The following is an 18,631-nucleotide window of genomic DNA, read 5'->3' as shown; positions in this document are numbered from 1 at the left end:
TTAACATACTATAAAGTCATTATGGAGTAAATAGTGAGTGTGTTCATTTCTTTAACTTAATCAGATATGTTGTCACAAAATCAAAGAATGTATATTTAATTAGGAAGTGGAACGTTACTTTTGTTACTAAGGGAGCAATTTGCTTAGTGTATCTTCTTCTTTTAATGCTTTATTCCTTTTACTGAAACTTAGTATTTCTTGTTGCAGTGTGCCATAACCTTATTGGCCTGGGATAAGTTTCTTCAATTATTTATTCTATTAATGTTTCTATCACCTGAGGGAAATGCAGATATGCTGTTAACGATTGTGTTAATCAAACAACTTTCTGTATTTCTGCAGTGCCCAATTTTATGTCATTACATTAGCAGGCACAGGTGATGAAACTGGAAACTTGTAATGTACTATAGATTGGATTAACTCTTCTGTTTTGTGTAGACTACTCAAAGATCTATTTTAGATAATTTAAAAAGATTAAATCTGCCAAGACAGTTATTCCTCCTGACAGGATCTCTAAATTCTTCAACATAAGTCCAGTGTTCTTGTAAAGTTTTTGAATATTGTACACTAATAACCCTGTGGTTACCCTGGGGCGTGGGATACAACACTGTTTCTTTAAACAGGGAATTTTTGTGTCTTTTTTTAAGTCCTTTGAATATTGGAATAATTATTTCACCCATATAATGTGATGACTCACATTAGGCATTTGAATGCAATAACCATTTTTGAGCTATTCTTAGGCTGTAACAGGTGTTATAACTTCACTTTCTGCCTTTTCAGAGTGTTGATGTTATCTTTTTTAAAGGTCCGTTGAACCACAAGGTGGTTGTGTTGGGGTGGAGAAGGGCGTCTTGGTGTTTGCTTTCTGTCACAGACTTTCCTTGGTACACTTCTCCCTGGGGTGATCCCAGATCCCAGTGGAAGCAGTGCCGGTACTTTCAGCTGGGAGCATCCTGCCTACGGCATCGCAGCTGGGTTCTGAACAGCACCAGGGTGACTGTAAAGCACTTGGTGGGATCCTTGGATGCCTGTTGCTTGCAATAATGTTGTTTTTTAATACATTTTTTTAGTCTTTTTAGACTATGCATTATTAGGCTTTGCTTTTGATATGGGCAAGACAGCCAGGGTATTTTTTAAGGGTCTGTTAAAGACCCTAAAGAGTCTAAATATAGTTGGCCTTTTTGCAAAGAAAAGGTTGTAAGCAAGACTTTCAGTCAGTGTCAGTACCTCTCTCTGTGCCTGGAAATCAGTACCTCTGTGATCCTTAGCCTGTTTCTCAGTCCTGAGAGGCTCACAACCAGGGGAAAAAAAAAAACAAAAACCAAACACCAAAAACCCCCCCACACACAAAAATAACCCAAAAAACAATCCCACAAAAAAACCCAGAACCAAAAAATCCTCACAAAATTCAGCAAATATTCCAAACGTTTTTTTCTAATACATTTGCATAGTGCTTTTTATTTCTGCACTGCTTTGCTTACATGAGTGCCTGCCTACATAAGCAGGGAAAGCCTTTAGTTGTCCCTTTACCATCTGTCCTCTAAAGTTATATTTAAAATGCTCTATACATCTTGTATTTTTTGGCATTTGCTGGGGAGGAGGGTGGTCCTTCAGTGCTGTCACCATTTTCATCCCATGGCCCATCCAGGAGCAGGTGTTGAGCAGTGATACAGCCTGGTGGTACATGCCCCAAGTAACCCATCTGAAGTCTCAGTTGGCCCGTTTGGTAGAATCTGCCAAAATAATTTCCAGGCTCATGTTGTATGCTTGCCAAGCTGTTGGCTCAGGTAGTCCTTCAGTGCAGATAAGAAATCTGAGGAAAACTTTTTGACAGCGAGCATAATATTTGGGGGAGTGCTTCCATTCTCTTTAGCAAATTTGCTTTACTTGATGAATTTAAGCCAAACAGGTAATTACAACTGGTTTTCAGCATCATGTGCTCCCTGAAGTCCCTGAAATTATACTTCACATTGTGTTCTTCATATTTAGTGGTTGTTTAAATTGATGCTGTATCAGAGACTTGATCAGCATCAGAGAGATGAAATTTGAAACCATTACTGTGATAATTTCTGTAAGGTTCCTTGTTTCCATTGCATATGTTTTCTATAAATATTTTTTCTAATTTTTATTTCCAAAAAAGTGGTTACTTTTGTCTCATAATTCTAAGAAGTTAAGTGGGGGAAAAAAAATAAATGAGAGCTGAACTTTTAATATTTTTTTTAATGTTTGATTATACGTTATGAATACAGTTATGGACTGATGCATACTAAGGTACAAATCTCCTAGTGGGAAATAAATTAAAACTGTGTTTACTTGTGTGTTTTTTCCAGAGATTTGTTACAGTTCCCAGGAGAAGATGATGTAGACGTTGCAATGAAAATTCTGGTTCAGTGGAGTTCCCAAGGCCTTGAAGATGCCCGGCTGGTAAATTACTCTGTTTTGCTTGACCTACCAGGCTCTTCTTCAAACACAGTAACTCTGAAAAACAGCGGTGAATGCTTTTATCCTAGTGGACAACAGTGCAACAGAGAGACCAAAACGCTTCATAACCAAGACCTCCTGTACTCGTATGCAGCTTACTCTGCTAAAGGAACTCTTGAGGTAATATGACCATTTGTCTCTGTCATTTGTGTTGAAATAGAGATGGAAAACATCAGTTTTTGTTGAACTTGGCTGGCAAAGTATACATAGTGAAATGCACAGCCTTGAAATAAACAGGTAAAATATGATGTGGCCCATTTCAATTCAAACTTAAAAAATAGTTAGACCTGAACACTTCGTATGATATATATGTTTTGGGGTTTTTTTTAAGTATTTGAGTTTATGAATTGGCATCTTTTTCTTGGGTGTTAACATCTAAAAGCTGTGTCTAGGGCTACATGTTATCCTTGTTGATATATAAGTGCTACTGTTTTGAGTGATGTCTTAGGAAGAGTAAGATGAAGTTTTCTATAGTGAGAGCAGTGGGAGTGCTGGGCTAGTAACTGGAGCTCCTGAATTATGGTTGAGGATCTTGCATAATTACTTCTGTGGCAACTCAGCTGACACATCTGCTCTGTTTCCTCTTGAAAATCCTGATTTGTGCTTTTATCTTACTGTAGCTTTTGTTACGAAATTTTGTCAGCAAAAAGATGCTGCCTGTTGGGATTTGTTACTTGCCAAGTGAAATAAGATCTTGGATTATCTTGTTTTATCCTCTTTACTGTCTTCACTGGCTGCCTTCCTGTATTTGCTTTCCAAATATATTTGGGGTGCACAAAGGGGTCATTATTTCTGTTTACTTTCCTAGCTGAGATAGCATAAATCTCAGTAAATATTTCTGAAATAGAAAAATTGAAATTTCACTGCTAACTGCATTGCAGTTGTCTTTCTCCTTTTTAAAATATTTAATATTATTCCAATGATGCAGGGCTTTTCCCATCTTGGTTACTTTCCATCTTGTTTAAAAGGTGATTGTTTTCATCACTTAGAACACTAATAGACCATATTGGAACAGGTTGGGAATGGCATTGGGTTTGGAGGATACCTCTTCCAAAATACCTTTATACATTGTGAATACCTTAATAATTATAGCATATTAGTTACTAAATTTCTAACAGTTAAAATGCAACTATTGTGTATTTTCCTTTTGTTTGTGACACTTTATGCCCATAGTGTTTATTGATAACATGTAATGCACTGTGGAAATCTCGTAATGAGTCAAAATGGGGAAAGTTGCATGATGCTAACTAAATCATTTTATGCACTAGTAATATAATTTTGAATTTTGGACTGTAGGAAATAGGAGGGGTGATAGAAAGTCAGATCCATATGTTTCTCATCCTGAAGTTCACAAGCTTCAGTTTCTCTTTCTTAAACTTTTTAGTCCAAGTGATTTATTCCAGGGGAAGAATCGATTTCTTGTTCTCCTTTGGGAGAGAGACATCTCTCCATCTTCTGTTTTTGTGTACCTTACCTGCCTGCTTTCCATATTGAGTCTCATGTTTGTTATCTCCATGCAGCTTCTGTTATGGGGCTCTGTCAACCCAACAACTTCAAGTTAAAATTTGTTGTTAAGTAGTGAAATGAAGTAGACAAGTGATAGGTCCTAACATGCATGATGTATGCTTTTAACTTTTCCATGGGCAAGCAAAAAGTACTAATGAATGGGTTTGGCTTCGCACATTTATCACTTAGAAACTCAATATGTGATATTATTTTCTCATTGTAACTTAATAAGAGTAACTGTAATGAGATAAAAGTAGAGTTGTGACCTTTGAGATTTTCTTTCATGAAAATCAATGTGTTGCTATCAAATTCATCAGATTAAAGGAAATCCAATGTTCCGGGAAAAATCATTGATGTTATTACCAGCAGCACATGTACCACCTTCAGTTTTGTTTTGGGCAGTTTTCTCTGAGTTCTGCAGAAATAAGGACCACCCACATGACATTGTACTCATCACTAGGGTTGGACCTTGGCTTTGGCAAAACATGAAGCTTGTACTTAAGCCAAAGAATGACTCTCTGTGGACAATCAGTTCTTTGAGATACCTAGCACCCTCACAAAACCTCAGTTACTTATTTTATTCTTCAAAAGGTTTACCCGGAGCGTCCTTAGCCCTGGAGTTTTGCTTAAAAGGGAAATTTCTCTATTTATTTGGGCAACAGATAAGTTGGTAGTGATCTAATCTTTCCGACTTTTGTTCCTACACAGTACTATCTACTATTTAAACTAAAGGAAGAAGAAAAGCTTTAAATGAGAAGTAGCAGGTGGTGCCTGTAGCTGGGGTCAGCCATCAGAGCATGACTTGATTGCTTGTAGTGGAACAAGTCACATGTTTTTAATATCTTGCAGTGGGCTGTGATTACAAAATCATGAATGGTTTTCCTGTGAGAAGGTATTCTTGTAACAGCTACTCATAACCTAAATAATTTGCTTTCAATTGTGATGCATGCTTTAGTAGAAAATTTGTATTGTGTGTCACGTATTCAGGTTGGATTGCTAATATTGCTTCTATGCTGCTGCTTCATTGTATCTCATTTGTATATTTGTTTTGAATAAAGTTCAAGCAAATAAAACCATTAAGTTATTGCAGCCCGGCTACTAGCAGAGCAACAACTCTACTTTCATGTTGACAAGGTTATTTGTAGAATAGCAAGACTCATTTTGTTTGACCACCTGTCATGTCCATTCATCATATAGCCATTGTATATGAGCCATCCAATTTGTGCTTTCTGGTAACAGTCTAAACAGCATTTGTGAGTAAAAATGTGAGTATTTGTGATCTGAAATCTACTTCAAAAACCTACTTAGTGCCATTGTGATGGATGGTGCACTTTACTACTACTCTGTATTTCATTGGGCCCTGAAAAGGTGACAGTGTTTACCCATCACTGTGACAGGCAGGGTAGCCTACAGTTCTGGAGAGGGCTGTCTACTTGGTTTTGAAATAGATATTGCAGCAGTTATGTAAATAATACATCATAGACTAGGTCAGTCTAAGGAAGGAATGACATACAGGAAAAATACTTTTATTAGAACTCAAATATGAACCACCTTTTAGAGAGTTTAAACCTTTAGTGTGCTTGAGGAAAACGGGAAAGCCACTCTGGCCAACAGAGAATGTATCATAAGGGAAATTACATTGCATGAAAGTTATGCATTAAAGCAAAATGCATTGTCAGACAGTTGTGTGGTTAATTTGAATGTGCTGCTGCCTGCCTTTACGGGTAGGCGGTGATCTGAGAGCTGTGGCCGCATGTGCTCTCACTGGCAGTGCTGGAGGGATGAGCTGGGGAGCTGTTGGTGAGAGCAGAGGAGAGCTGTGTGTGAACCCCCAGACATCCAGTGTCTTCCTCTCAGTACCACCTTGGTCAGTAGTGTCAGCGTAGGTGCATGTTGCTGCCCGTCTGTTAGCACTCACGGCGGTGGTCCCCGAGTGCTGTGACCCCCCTAAAGCACGGCTGGGTGCAGGCTGGTGGCGCAGCAGAAGGCTGGGTGGTACCCAGGGCCACTGGGTACAGCGAACTGCGGGAAGCAAGTGTTCAGTTTTGGTGTTGCAGTGTTCATCTGCTCTGTTCCCTGGTTCTTCAGGAACTGTAAAGAGAAAACCATAGCAGGTTTAATGGTTGGTGTGTTGGGAGAATGTTCAAGGACAGACTAAATAAAGCAAAATTAAGATTGCTTTGTATTCCCTGATTTTCTGAAACTGTGTTTGTGTGACTTGACGTTTTCCTCATCTTTCACTTTAATTTATTCACACTTTCCTTTATGGAAATGTTAAGGAACTTTTGACAATCCTACCTCTGCTTTAATACTTTGAACAGGGATACTTCATGTCCTCTGTTACACAGTATTGTCTCATGCTCCACTACACTCCTCTGCCTCTTTAGGATTAACCGGCAGCTGAATGCACCAAATCCCTGTTGGTTCTTTTGCTGGTCCTCCATCCTTTTTTTTTTTTTTTTTTCCCTCCTCCTCTTTTCTTTTTTTGTTTTCTCCTGGATGCTCTCAGCGATCCCAGCAAAACATCTTTTTTTCTTTCCTGGACCTCATACACTAACAAGACTGTGTTTGTTCAGAAACCAGGAGAGGAAGCAAGAAAGGTAAAAGTAATAATGTTCTTGAAATGGGAATGTATGTACGGGCAGGAGTTTAATGTTATCATGGGCAGAAATTAATTGTGCCCATCTCCAAGGCACTTCTCCCAATGCCCAACTATGTCTCCTTTGTACTTTGACCCCTCCTCCGTCCTTGTTTCCGGAGTGCTTGGGCTCCTCTGTGACGTCACCTCCCTTCCCTGCCATTGTCTGCGTTCCCTGACTGATTCTACCCATTTTTCTGTTTGAAGTGTCTGCTGATTTTAGGCATTTACACTCCCAACTCAGCCAGTGATACCTTTGATTAGTTTTGGAGGGGCTGCAGGGAGCAGACAAGCGAGAAGACTGACTGTTTGCCTCTATGACAATATGCAGAAGAGATTCTCTGCATCTGTTGATAGCATATCAGCCTGCTCTGGTTCATTTGTTTTGGTGACATTTTCACAGCTAAATGAGAGCCCACTGCAGAGATTAATGCAACCTGAAGCAATATGAGAAGTGCAAACCCATCTGTTAAGCTCACTCAGTGATCTTCCCACCATTCTTCAATCTTGGCAAGATGAGAATAAGGGAGCAGGACTGGGATTGCTGTCAGAGCCTCTTTCACAAGGAGCAGAGCTTGCGTATTTCCTATCAAATACCCCATTTTCCTATGGCTATGCTGAGATGTCACCTCTCCCAATCCATCCTGTCCTTTCCCAGGCCCTTGTCTCTGCAGGAAGATGGGAGCCTTCCTTTCTTCTACTGCCTGTTCCTCTCATCTTTCCCACTGATTGCAGGCTCCTCCTGTGTACCCTGCGGTCCCCTCCCCTTTCTGCTAGGTCTTTGCGGTCCTGCAGCACTGTTCCCTTGCAGTACTTGCAGCTCCCTGTATTTCTGCCTCTGCACCAAAAGGTTACAAGTTCCTCTGGAGGGACAATACTTCAGGAAGTCCTTGACCCAACAGCTTGCTTTCATTTGGTTTGGTTTCCTTGTGGTGGAAATGTGATTAGTGCACCCTTAGTATCTTTTATCTTCCCTCTAGCTAATCATTGGTAATTTCCTCAGCAATATTTCTGAATTAAGATTGGTGTCAGAGGGTTGGTTTTAGAAAATTTTAAAATCTTCCCAGGTTATTTTTATCCCCAGGCAAAATTTCCAAATGAGCCTTCTGCAGCATGTTCACTTGCACATCTTGAATTCCAAATGCAGATAGTGCTTATAATTTAGATTAAATAGTCACAGCATCTCGCCCTAAGTCTTTTAGTCATTTTTGATGGCACATTGGTGCAAAATATCAAGCTAGAGGGGATCTCCATACATGCATACATTTAATTTTTAGGCACACCAATTTAGTTCATTATTATCTTTATTAACATTTTCGAAAATTTCTTCTCTGAAGAGACATCTACTAGCTAAAATGAATCCCTAGCAACTGAAATCAGTTTGCAGATGGTTAGGGCTATAGGTTGAATAACACATACACACAAATGAGAAGAATCATGCAATTTTTGTTACATTTAGATGTTTTAGAAGAGCTTTATTTATCTTTTATTTATAGAAGAATTTCTCAGAAACCTTTTCCACAAATAATCATAATTTGGACCACTGTTCTGCATACCAAGTAGGCACAGCAAATTTTCAAGACAATCTCACTGACTATGGATTTTAGAATAGACTTGACCTTTAAACAGAAAACAACATTCAACATTAACTACAGCATAGTGCCACTCCATTATAATTACATATAGAAAGCTGTGAAACACAATGTGAAGGTTATATAATTTAAAATTGCAGTCAAGGACTGAAAAAAAAGATCATTGAAGAGTTGTCCTGCAGAACATCCTGTCAGTTTTCTGGCATATATCACATAAGCATTAATAAATAAAGTTGTACAGTTCCCTAAAAATAACAGTAGTTCATCATGCACGAAAGCCCAGTTAATACTGCTGCAAGATGTTTCTAACATTGAAGGGCAGAGTTTCAAAGATGCAAATGCCTATTGCTGCAAAACCTTCTGCTGTTCTGTAGTTGTGAATCAATACTGTACTAATGTTTTACTAATGAAATATTAGTAGTGACATTTTAGTAATAATGTCACGAATAATGAATGAGGGTGTGGTTTCTTTTACATGAAAAAAAGCAAAAGGTGAGGCATCCCAATATCTACAGCTATAACAGGTCACTGAGCGCTTCCATGCCATTACACATGATCAGCCAAAGGCATTTTTCAGTAAGGCATCTGTACAATATTGGAGGGGGAGCGATGCTGAACCATAAACACTATCTGTATTCCAGTTGCATGATAAAAACTAAAGGGTGAAAACACTGAGGACTTGGGAAATGGATTTGGCGCTTTATTCAGTTTTTAGTGCAAGTCAGTTTCCTATTGAAGTCAATGGGAATTACATCATTTTTTACCAGAGTTGAATTTTTTCTGTTAGTAGTCACTGTGAGAGAATACAAGTGGAAGTAATTTCTGCAGATCCATGGACCTCAGAAATATTTTTCTTTTTAATTATTTTATTGTATATAATTTAGACCCAGTAAGTTGCAGTCACCTGTGCAGTTTATTAGATACCTGGGTTGATAACTACCCTGCCAGTCGTCATTCATGCCCACTTTTTGTTAATGATGTTTGTTGTAAAGCTGAGTACGAAGGAGCTCCAAGTGAAGTGGAAGTCTTTCTGCCAAACCACAAGGCATGCTTTGCTTAGGTAGTGCTATCTTCTTGACTCCCTGTCATTTCTTTTACTTTTTAGTAAATATGAACCTGCTAACAGCATACCTGTGTTCTTTCTTTTTAATTTTGCAAAGGCAGTATCCTCCTCGGATGAGAAATTCCAAGTAAAAAGCAGCCGCTGCAGTGAAATGTTTGGTTTGGGTATTAGGGATCTTTTTCTTTTAAATTTCTCCATAATTTTGAAGTTTTAAAACTGCCTTAAAAGGATTTTGCTTACACTCAAACCAAAACGATACATTTTCTTGAACAGAGAAAAACCAGAGAAAGCTAGTATTATCAGCTTTTAAAATATTGCTTGGGTGATAAGAACAACATAAGAAACAACTATAACTGATATAATGAGAACAATAACAAAACGTTTTTGTGTTTATATAATACTAAATCCTTGTCTCTAAATCTACTTACATAACCTCATTGTTGGTGGTGGGTTTTTTTATGTAGTTTCATGCATAAATAATAATCACTGGTTCAAAATGCTACTCAGCTTTGTGATAGGAGTGACTGTAAAATACAGTATTGATGAATTCATTTATTTTTTGGGGGGGAGGGTTGTGAGTCGGTTGTGGGGTTTTTTTAAATTATTATTTTTGAGGCAGAGAGGAAAGTCCTAACACCTTTTAAGGAATATTAGCTATACAAAAGCATCTGTAGTCAAAGGAATATTTCATTTCACCCCGCTTATACATCCTGTACCTAGAAACCTTGTCCTAAAATTCTGACCCTGGCAGTCACAAGCATCAGTCATCCATAAGAATATGGGTTAGAAACACTGTAATAAACCAAGCTTTTTTAAAAAGACCAGATCACTTTCTCTGACATACTGCACTTGATTATTGTTTTCTGAAAATAGAGAAAAAGTCTAAATAATGGTGTTGTCTCTTGTGAATTAAAGCTGGCAGCTAAAAAGAATTGAAAGCGACTATTTAAATCTTCGATGCAGTGTGGTAAATCTTACCAGCTTGAAGCCTTAGCAATGTGGTTTATCTCTGCCTACCAGTATAAATTTTACAGTCACTACTGGACAACATTTTGTCAAAATCTTAAAAATGTATTTCTTCTAATGTAATAATATCAGCTTATTGATTTTTTTTGCTATGGGACATTTTTTTTTCTTTCTCATTATGAAAATCTTTTCAATATCTTTAAACGAAAGTATCATTCAGAGTCCAAAACGAGTCTGAAGATTTCCTATCTCTATGTTAGGATGTGGTGATATGAAGTCCAAATATAATCTTCTGAAATGATTGCTAGAAAGAGTGGAAATAAGTTCTTACTTTAAAAAAAAAAAGCTTAAGTGACATGTTTTGAATGTAATCTCAACTAGTTGGGGATAAAAAGCTGGCAATATATAAATAATTTGGCAAGGACAGACATTAGCAGCTTGTATTTCATTGTTGAAGAAGTTTTGTATAAAAGAGCGAAGGATGTACCTCTCTAGAGGCTGCTTTGAGGAATGCTATAAACCTGGTCACAGGGCGTTAATAGTAAGAAAGACCAAAAAAGTGAAGATGACTTCTCCCAGAGAAAACCCTTTGAAGCAAATGTCTTTTGAAACCTTTCAGAGCAGGATGAAAAAAAAAATGTGCAGCTGTGATACAGCTGGTTGAAAAAATATATGAAAACTGATTTCTTAAAAAAGTAAAAAATAATAATAATGAAAAATAAAAAATAAAAAAGACCCAGTTACTAACCTTAGGCAAGTCTAAGTTTGGTATCCAGGTGCAGCTGGCAGAACTGCATTGGGTGTGTATGTGAACTGTCAAAATGCTAGGGCCTGTTCACTGGCCAGACTAAAATGTCCTGAGAAAAAGCTTTTGTTTAGAATTTCACTTCTAAACTGGTTGGAAATACAGCACTTCTGACTGTGCCCACCAGCTGCAATCCCAGGAGAGACATATTCACTTAACAGTAATAAAAAAATCTGTGGCAACTAAACATTACTGAAAATACATTGGTCTTTCCTTTTTATTTAGAATTAGGTATTCTTAGTTTTTTTCTGTCTGATATGCTGTGTCTTCCATTACATACAAACAAATTTCACATCTAACACCTCATGTAATGAATATTAGTTACTGTGTGTCATTCATTAAAAGAACCTTAATGTGAATTAATTGTAAGATATATCAGTTCTGTTCTCATAATTATTTCTTATGTTCCTGTGCTCTGCAGTTCAAAGAGAAGGTGACTAATCAATCACCATCTTGTGACTGGCCCAAGAGTAGGTGTGTGTGAGAAAGAAGATGCTTCAAGGAATTTATCTTCCTTCCACTGAATTATGTTACCATACAGAGTTAGTCTTGTCTCCGGTAAAATTCACTGCTTCACACTGATGTCTTCGAGGGGCAGACAGAGGTGAATAAGGATAGAAGAGGTCTGGCAATGGCTTCAGCTAGTAGAGAGCAAAGCTGCTTAAGTATGCAAGAAAGCTCCTGCTGCTGCGTTGTCATCAGGAGAGATGTTCCTCCTACTGCAGGTCAATGCTTGCCAGGCACGATCTTTATTCGGGGGGATATTTTAAAGGATGAAATGACATGAAAAGCTAGAAATTACGTTACTGGCAAAAGAATTACTGCATCATTCATCTAACCAACATTTTTATTCCAAAACATTTTCTCATGTCTTTGTCCATGTTGTCCTTCTACCTACAAAACTCTTACCTCTTAAGGCTATTAAAAAAAAAAATACTACAATCACATAATGACAAACTAAAAATCTAGAATGAGAAGTTGTATCAATATGGACAGTGTTAGGCTCGGGGTCTGATGGAAAAGACTGATTCTTTGCAGTTCAGCTCTTTCCCTGATGATCTTATTGCTGTTGTCTTAATGTCTGTGGAGTTGCTCTGCTTGAATGATTTTTCATAATTTTTCAGTTTTCTCCACAGAAAGTGAAGATAGTTTTATCAGAATGCATAGTCTTTGTAAAATGTTTACCAAAAATGTAAAGGCAAATGAAGAAAAATACAGAGGGAACCTCTTCAGTAGATGATACAACTAGAGACTATTTTAAGTGATGACTGTTGTGCTTCCATTGTCTCACCTGTCGAATTTAGTCTCTTGTGTTTTCTAAAATTGGGAAAGGGTCCACCTAATGGGGGAAGAGGGACCGTTAGGGAGATTTGTGCTTGAATCGGAATTTATGGGAGTGCATACTGAGCTCCCTGTTTCTAGTTTCGTTTTTTGATTGTTCAACATCCCGGGCAGAAGGGATCGCTAACAGATGAAGAGGAAGAATAGATTACAGATTTCTGTAGTAACTAATAATTCTGGAGGCATGTCTCTAACTTCTTTTATTGAAAGCTGTACCATGAAGTACTATTGCTACAATAATAGTGAGCACTTTGCTACTGCTGTAAAAGGGGCTGACATGGATTCCAGGCTGTGTGGAAGGTGAAGTAAGCTCTGTTCAGATCCAGCCCCAGAGCTCTGGACAGGCTCTAGCGATGGCAAAGATTTTGTGTTAACCAGTGAAATCAGTTACGTGACGTCGCGTCAGACTATTCCTTCCTCCCATCAAGTTCTCCATATTCCAGAATCTCTTCAGACCTTCCCATATGTTTTAGATAATCTCAACAGTTTTCCAGCTTTTCTTTTGAGATGCAGTTTATTGGGAAACCACTGTACAAGGTGAATGGTTTACTCCACCCTTTCCTAAAAAGAAGCAGTTTTGTCCTGCGCATGGGATTTCCTCTTTTTCTCCAGGATTTTCCATCCCTGCTGAGAGCACAGGAACCAAGTTCACAAGTTTTTCGTGGTGTTTCTGCCAACACTTAGCAGAGTCGAATGATCAAAATGTCTGTGTGAAATATGGCACAATTCAAGAAAACCTTCACTCTAACCTTTGTAAAGACTTGGGATAGTGCTATAGCAAGGATAGTGGACAGGGACCTATCCAGAGCTCCTGTTTAAGTCTTGCTGTTATTAATTAAAATAAAACAATTTAAGAATGGTTAGCGATTTCTGAAATAAAAGATAAATGGTGCTGCCATATAAAAACCTTTAGATGGCTAAGCAATGCAAAATACAGTATCACATTTAATGACCAAATGACAATTCCAAAATAGCGAGTGCATTAAAAAAAAAAAAAAAAAAAAAAAAAGCCTGAAACAACCAAGAACTTGGTTTTCTTCCTGGTATGACTTTATTAAGTGTGATACCTGAATCACACACTACATGTCTCTTGTAAGATAAGTCTACTTTCCAAAATGTTAGGTGATCAAAAAATGGAAATATATACTTGTTTAATCACATAAAGCTGTGCTGTTTTCACATACAACCATCTTTATATTTGTCTTGGTCAGTCATTTGGGCCACCTGAATTTGTTATTGCTCAAGTATATTCTTTGTTTTCATCGGAGTTCTTTTCTGACATCTGAATGTATTTCTAGTTTTAGAACATATTTTTTCCACAGTCCTTTTTCTACAGATGTAATTTAGAGACCTATACCTCGGTGTAATGACACAAAACAGCAAAATTCATATGATACAGGAAAGGTGTCATTTTCCTTTTCACAACTGCATGTTTGGTGCTGCAGGTTTTATAAAACGCTGCTTTAACGCTTAGATTTGCGTTTACAGCACTACGTGGTTGGGCATCTCTATGATTATGGTCAAGTATGTGATGTTTGGCCAAGCAAGGGCTATAAGTACTCTATGAAACAGCATTTATTATACTCTGGAAAACAGAGTTTTCAATACATTTCTGAAAGTTCAAGTGATCTCTTGATGCAGTGAATGACCTCCTCTTGTACATATGTGTGATTATCTGCATCTTTGAGGTAGATATCTATTTTATCTTCACATATCGATATACTTGCAGTAACAGCAACATATGTTTTGTGTGTTTGGATGGCAATTGTCCATAGAGATACAGCTAGCCTGTGTATTTCAGTATGCTGTGCATGATCTAGTATGAAATTTGGTTGGGAAACAGGCTTCTGATCCTGTGAAAATGGTGCGGTTTCAAAATGTGTTTGGAATCAGGGCAAAAATTGGAAACCTGAAAATTTTAAGGCTGTTTTCTAGATATTTTTGTTTTGACATAGCCAGACTAACTCTAAACATGACACAATTAAACAATGTTGAAACACTGCTCTCTAGGAAATTAGAGAATCAAATGTATTATAGTCAGAACATGAAATACTTAAATATTATTTAGATTCAAAAGCACTTCCATGTAACAGTTTGCTGCATTTGACGCACAGTCTTTGATAGACAGTGTTTGCATTCCCAGGACATTGTTCTTATGACCTGTTGTTGCAGGCAGGAGATTATTTCCTTCTCTGGTTGTGTAGGTGCAAACTCATCTTTCTCTGTTTTTCACATAGAGCTGACGGACAGGCGGAGGGGATGTGCCCAGTGCCATTCAGTAACCTCTCCTGCCCCGTTGAGATGAATCCTTCCCCACAGTAGCTGCCTAGCTGGCAGTTTCTGCTGCTGCCTGCAGAGCTGATTTGTATATAAAGCACTCCTAGGTGCCTTCTGTAAGGTGCAAGCATCTTCTCTAAAGATTTAATGATTTTAGCTGCTATAGGAGTGAATGCCAGGTTTTTGTTTGGTCTATGATAAAAAGGTCATTGAAAGAGGACGGTCTGCAGCCTCTGGATGTTTTGCTTTCATCATTTGTGTTTGAGAGTAGCCAATAAAACCTGTGCCTCACTGCAGTCCGGCCCTGGGAATCTTTTGAGTTCTGACATAACGGGAAATTCTGCATTAGAGCTATTTCATTGCAAATTTTAAAGCTGGGTTGAAATCACACCATTATGATTAACTCTGTACATATGTATCTTATGATTTATTTTTTAAGATGTCACATCACAGCTGAACAATTCTGTTGTGTTTAGTTTATCTTTAGTCTATGTAATTTGTAAATTTATATTTGCATGAATAATTCCCCCTGAATAAGCTAAACCAAGTAGGCTGGCAAATACAGATTACTGTTTCTTCTTAGGAAACTATGATCAATGTGGTTTATGCTTTAGGGACTAGTGCTACTAAGTATCTTTGCAGTTAAGTCTTATAAAGAGGGGTATATAAATAATATTAAACACTTACATAGTTGTCACAAGTCAGTTGACGAATGATCAGCATTGCTTAATGAAAGTTTGACTTAATTAAATTTTTGATAAGTTTTAAGCATCAAATGGTATTGTATCCTTCGATGTTTTATAACCAAAGCAATGTTCTTAGAGATTTTAAAAAATAGTAATAAAATACCTATATGACTGAAAATAGTAATGTTTTATTTTAGAATACTTGAAAAACTAGATCTTCATTGAAATCTAATTAGGAAAGATGGGGGGGAGGGAAAGATTTGTTGTTTGGATACCTTGCTGGATAACATGAGTTAAAAGATTAATATCCAAGTATTAGTTTTGCCTTTTGCTAAGGGGAGACTCTTAAGAATGTGATTTGGGACAGAGGGTGGGAGGGAAATATTAATGAATTGACAGGAGGAGTCTACAGGATGAGCAGTACCAACAGGGAATGGAATTATGTCAGCTCAGATTTGGCTGGGGCTCTGTAACCATAAAACACAGAAGAGGTTCTCTTCTGTAGGCTATAAAAAGGCTTCAATCTTAATTCAGTCTCGCTGGGAGTTGGTAGGTGAAAAAACATGATATAAGCTGTAAAAAGCAAGCAAGCAAACAAGTTAAGCCTCAGTGTCTTTTTAAAAATGGCACTGGAACAGCAAAAGCATCCTATAGGAGAAGCTTCAGTAGATCCTTGCCTGGAAGGGAGCTGCGTTAGCTGGGCAGATGGGGCGAGGCGGCAGAGCAAGCGTGTACAACGTGCCTGTGGCTGAATTCGCTCTGCAAGGCCGAGCTCAGTTAAACTCAGGTTAAAGCATATCTTTTTTTCCTCATGTTTTGGTACAAAGTACAGTTTTAGCTGCCATTGTGATGCAGTGTGCAATTTTATGTAATAAAAACTAGGTACTGAGAATCTTTTTTGACTGTTAACTGACACTATGAGTCATGTTGAATTACTCTGGAATCCTATTGTATGAGCATGAATATTGAAGCAAAGAAAGAAAAGTTCTATACAGTAAGGTGCTGACAACCACAAAGACAAAATGTCATGAATCCGAAGAGAAGTGTTTATAGGTAAAACCCGCTAGTTATATAATGACACACAGACACACGCGCATCTTGCTATGTGGAGCAGTATTGAAGTTCTGTGATTTAAATCTGCCCAGGTGCTGCTGGTCAGGTGCATCTCTTGGTATTGTAACAGAGCAAAATCAGCTTCAGCTAATCCAGATATGTAATGATTTGCTTTTTTTGGATCAGGCAGTGTATTCAGATTCAATCTGCAGAAATCAGCTCTTTTTGACTTGCCTCACACAGTTGCCCAGAACTAAGTTTGGTTATTATTTTGCAAGGCATACAATTATTTCTCTCGTTCCAGTTTTCTAGTAAGACAAGAAGGTCAAGGATAGGGAGTCCTGTGCTACTAGAAATAGAGCCTGGGTAAGCTGTGTCCAAATTTGGCCAAGAATGTAGGAGGATTTACTTTCAAATATACAGTTTACTCATTTGCAGGATATCACAGAGACATTTCTTTGTAATTACCCCAAATTTATCTACAAGATTTCTAAGATAGTTTGGGAATGGTAAGTATCGTAGGACATACAAAACACTGTAAGTAACATTTGCTACCAAAGGCAACATGCTTGGATTGTGAAGTGATACCCGTTTTTTTATAAAGTAAATAGAGAGTGGAAAGCTCACCAGGGGATTTCAAAGACAGTGTTATTTTGAAATTAATGTAAACACTGGAGTGTGGTGTTTGCATAAAAACTGAGTTCTAAAGAAAGTTTTTTTTTGTTTTATAGCAAAGGCAGCTCTATGAGAAACTACTCTTTCATATGAACCCCCACCCCACCCAAGGGCTCTCCTCGTAAGAATCTGTCATCTGCCTCAGATTATTTCCTGATTTTTTTTTCTAGCTTGTGTTGGACTTGTCTTTATTTTATCAAATGTTGAATTACACCCTTGGTCATGCTTCCTCAGATCTTTTTCCCTTTTGATAATGCTAAGGCTAACAACATAAAACAGAAAATAAAACTTGCTGCACTTGCACTTGACTTCAGTGAGTCCTACGCATGAAGGAACAGTGACAAACCCTACTCACACCGAGTGCCAGCATTGTAAAAGAAATCAACAGTTGGGCACGTTACTTTCTTCGTTTAACCATCAGCACTTAGTTAACTAGAGACATCCGATAGTCATTAGCTGCATGCCACAAACCCTGCAAACACAGAGGGTCTCTCTCTGTCCCTCTTTTTAGCTAGAACCAAGTAAAGGACAAAGTTTGAAAGATATCTTTGAATATTAGTGTTTTTTGTGGAAAAACAGTATGTGAAAGGTGGAAAGGTGGTTATGGTTTATTTTGTCTCTGGTGTGCATGCTCAATAGGACAGTGAAGGAGGCTGGGTGGTAGCAATCACAGGGAAACAGCTGTGGCTCCCTGATTATCGAAGGGGTGCTTTGGGCTGTAATAGGAGCAGCAGCTCCTGTCAGAAAGCAGAGCATGCTTTACACCAACAAATGATTTGGCATACTTGGGCACAGCTCCGTTATCTTCCCTTTTCTTTCTTCCATTTCTCTAAGTTTAGAGAAGACCTGGTTTTATGTTTGCAGCTTTCTTTGCATTTGTTGATGTCCAGCTTTGATCTACAACCAGCTTGAGTTTACTTTTATGCTCTGCTGAATGCTGCCTTCAGCCTCAGTTTTAGAGCTGTGCAAATAAATTATAGTGAAGTGTTTAATTAAAGTTAGCCTCATGTCCTGATTGCAGACTGCCGTCTTCTCAGATACAATTTGCAAATATATTTTGGAGTTTTTACTTCGGGCAGGATGACTAGTTGAAGGTTATTTGCTTGTGATTGATCATGCATTGGATGTTTCTGTTACCTTTCTTTTGTGAACAACCTGAAAATAGTAGCTGGATGTTGAAGGGCAAATAAAGGGCATTGACTTGAATGAAAGAAGGGATGTGGTAAGCCTGAGCAGTCACAGAACTGAGGAGCTGATACTTCTAGTATTACATACGTGCTTTTTGGAGAAATTGTCTTAATTCTGAGGAATAAGTAAACCTAAATATATTGTGTGCATAGTGTTTAATATTTAGTTTTCCTCAATACTTGAGTTTTCTTTAGGTCATCCATTTCTGACACTCTTTTGGTGGGTAGGTCAGAACTGGCAGGGATATGAGCTTGACTGTGCTACTGAAATCAGTCGCTTCCATAGCTGCAGCTACTACGGTCCTGACCTCCCAAATAGTCTTGAGTAGAAGCTGTTAATTAATATGAGTTCACAGATAGCATT

The 18,631-nt window shown here is 37.9% G+C and overlaps 1 protein-coding gene across 6 annotated transcripts in view; it reads left to right on the top strand.

The window, feature by feature from the left end:
* NAALADL2 (N-acetylated alpha-linked acidic dipeptidase like 2) overlaps nt 1–18,631 on the top strand; it is a 504,203-nt gene that overhangs the window by 258,965 nt on the left and 226,607 nt on the right. For all 6 annotated transcript variants that reach the window (XM_055723677.1, XM_055723680.1, XM_055723679.1 and 3 more), the window contains one exon: nt 2,328–2,598. In XM_055723677.1, the coding sequence (XP_055579652.1) occupies nt 2,328–2,598 (271 nt within the window). The remainder of the gene's footprint in view (nt 1–2,327; nt 2,599–18,631) is intronic.

This window comes from Falco cherrug, chromosome 11 (assembly GCF_023634085.1).
Source record: "Falco cherrug isolate bFalChe1 chromosome 11, bFalChe1.pri, whole genome shotgun sequence".
NCBI lineage: Eukaryota > Metazoa > Chordata > Aves > Falconiformes > Falconidae > Falco > Falco cherrug.
Note: the sequence above shows the minus strand (reverse complement) of the source record. Positions and strands in the feature narration are given on the sequence as shown.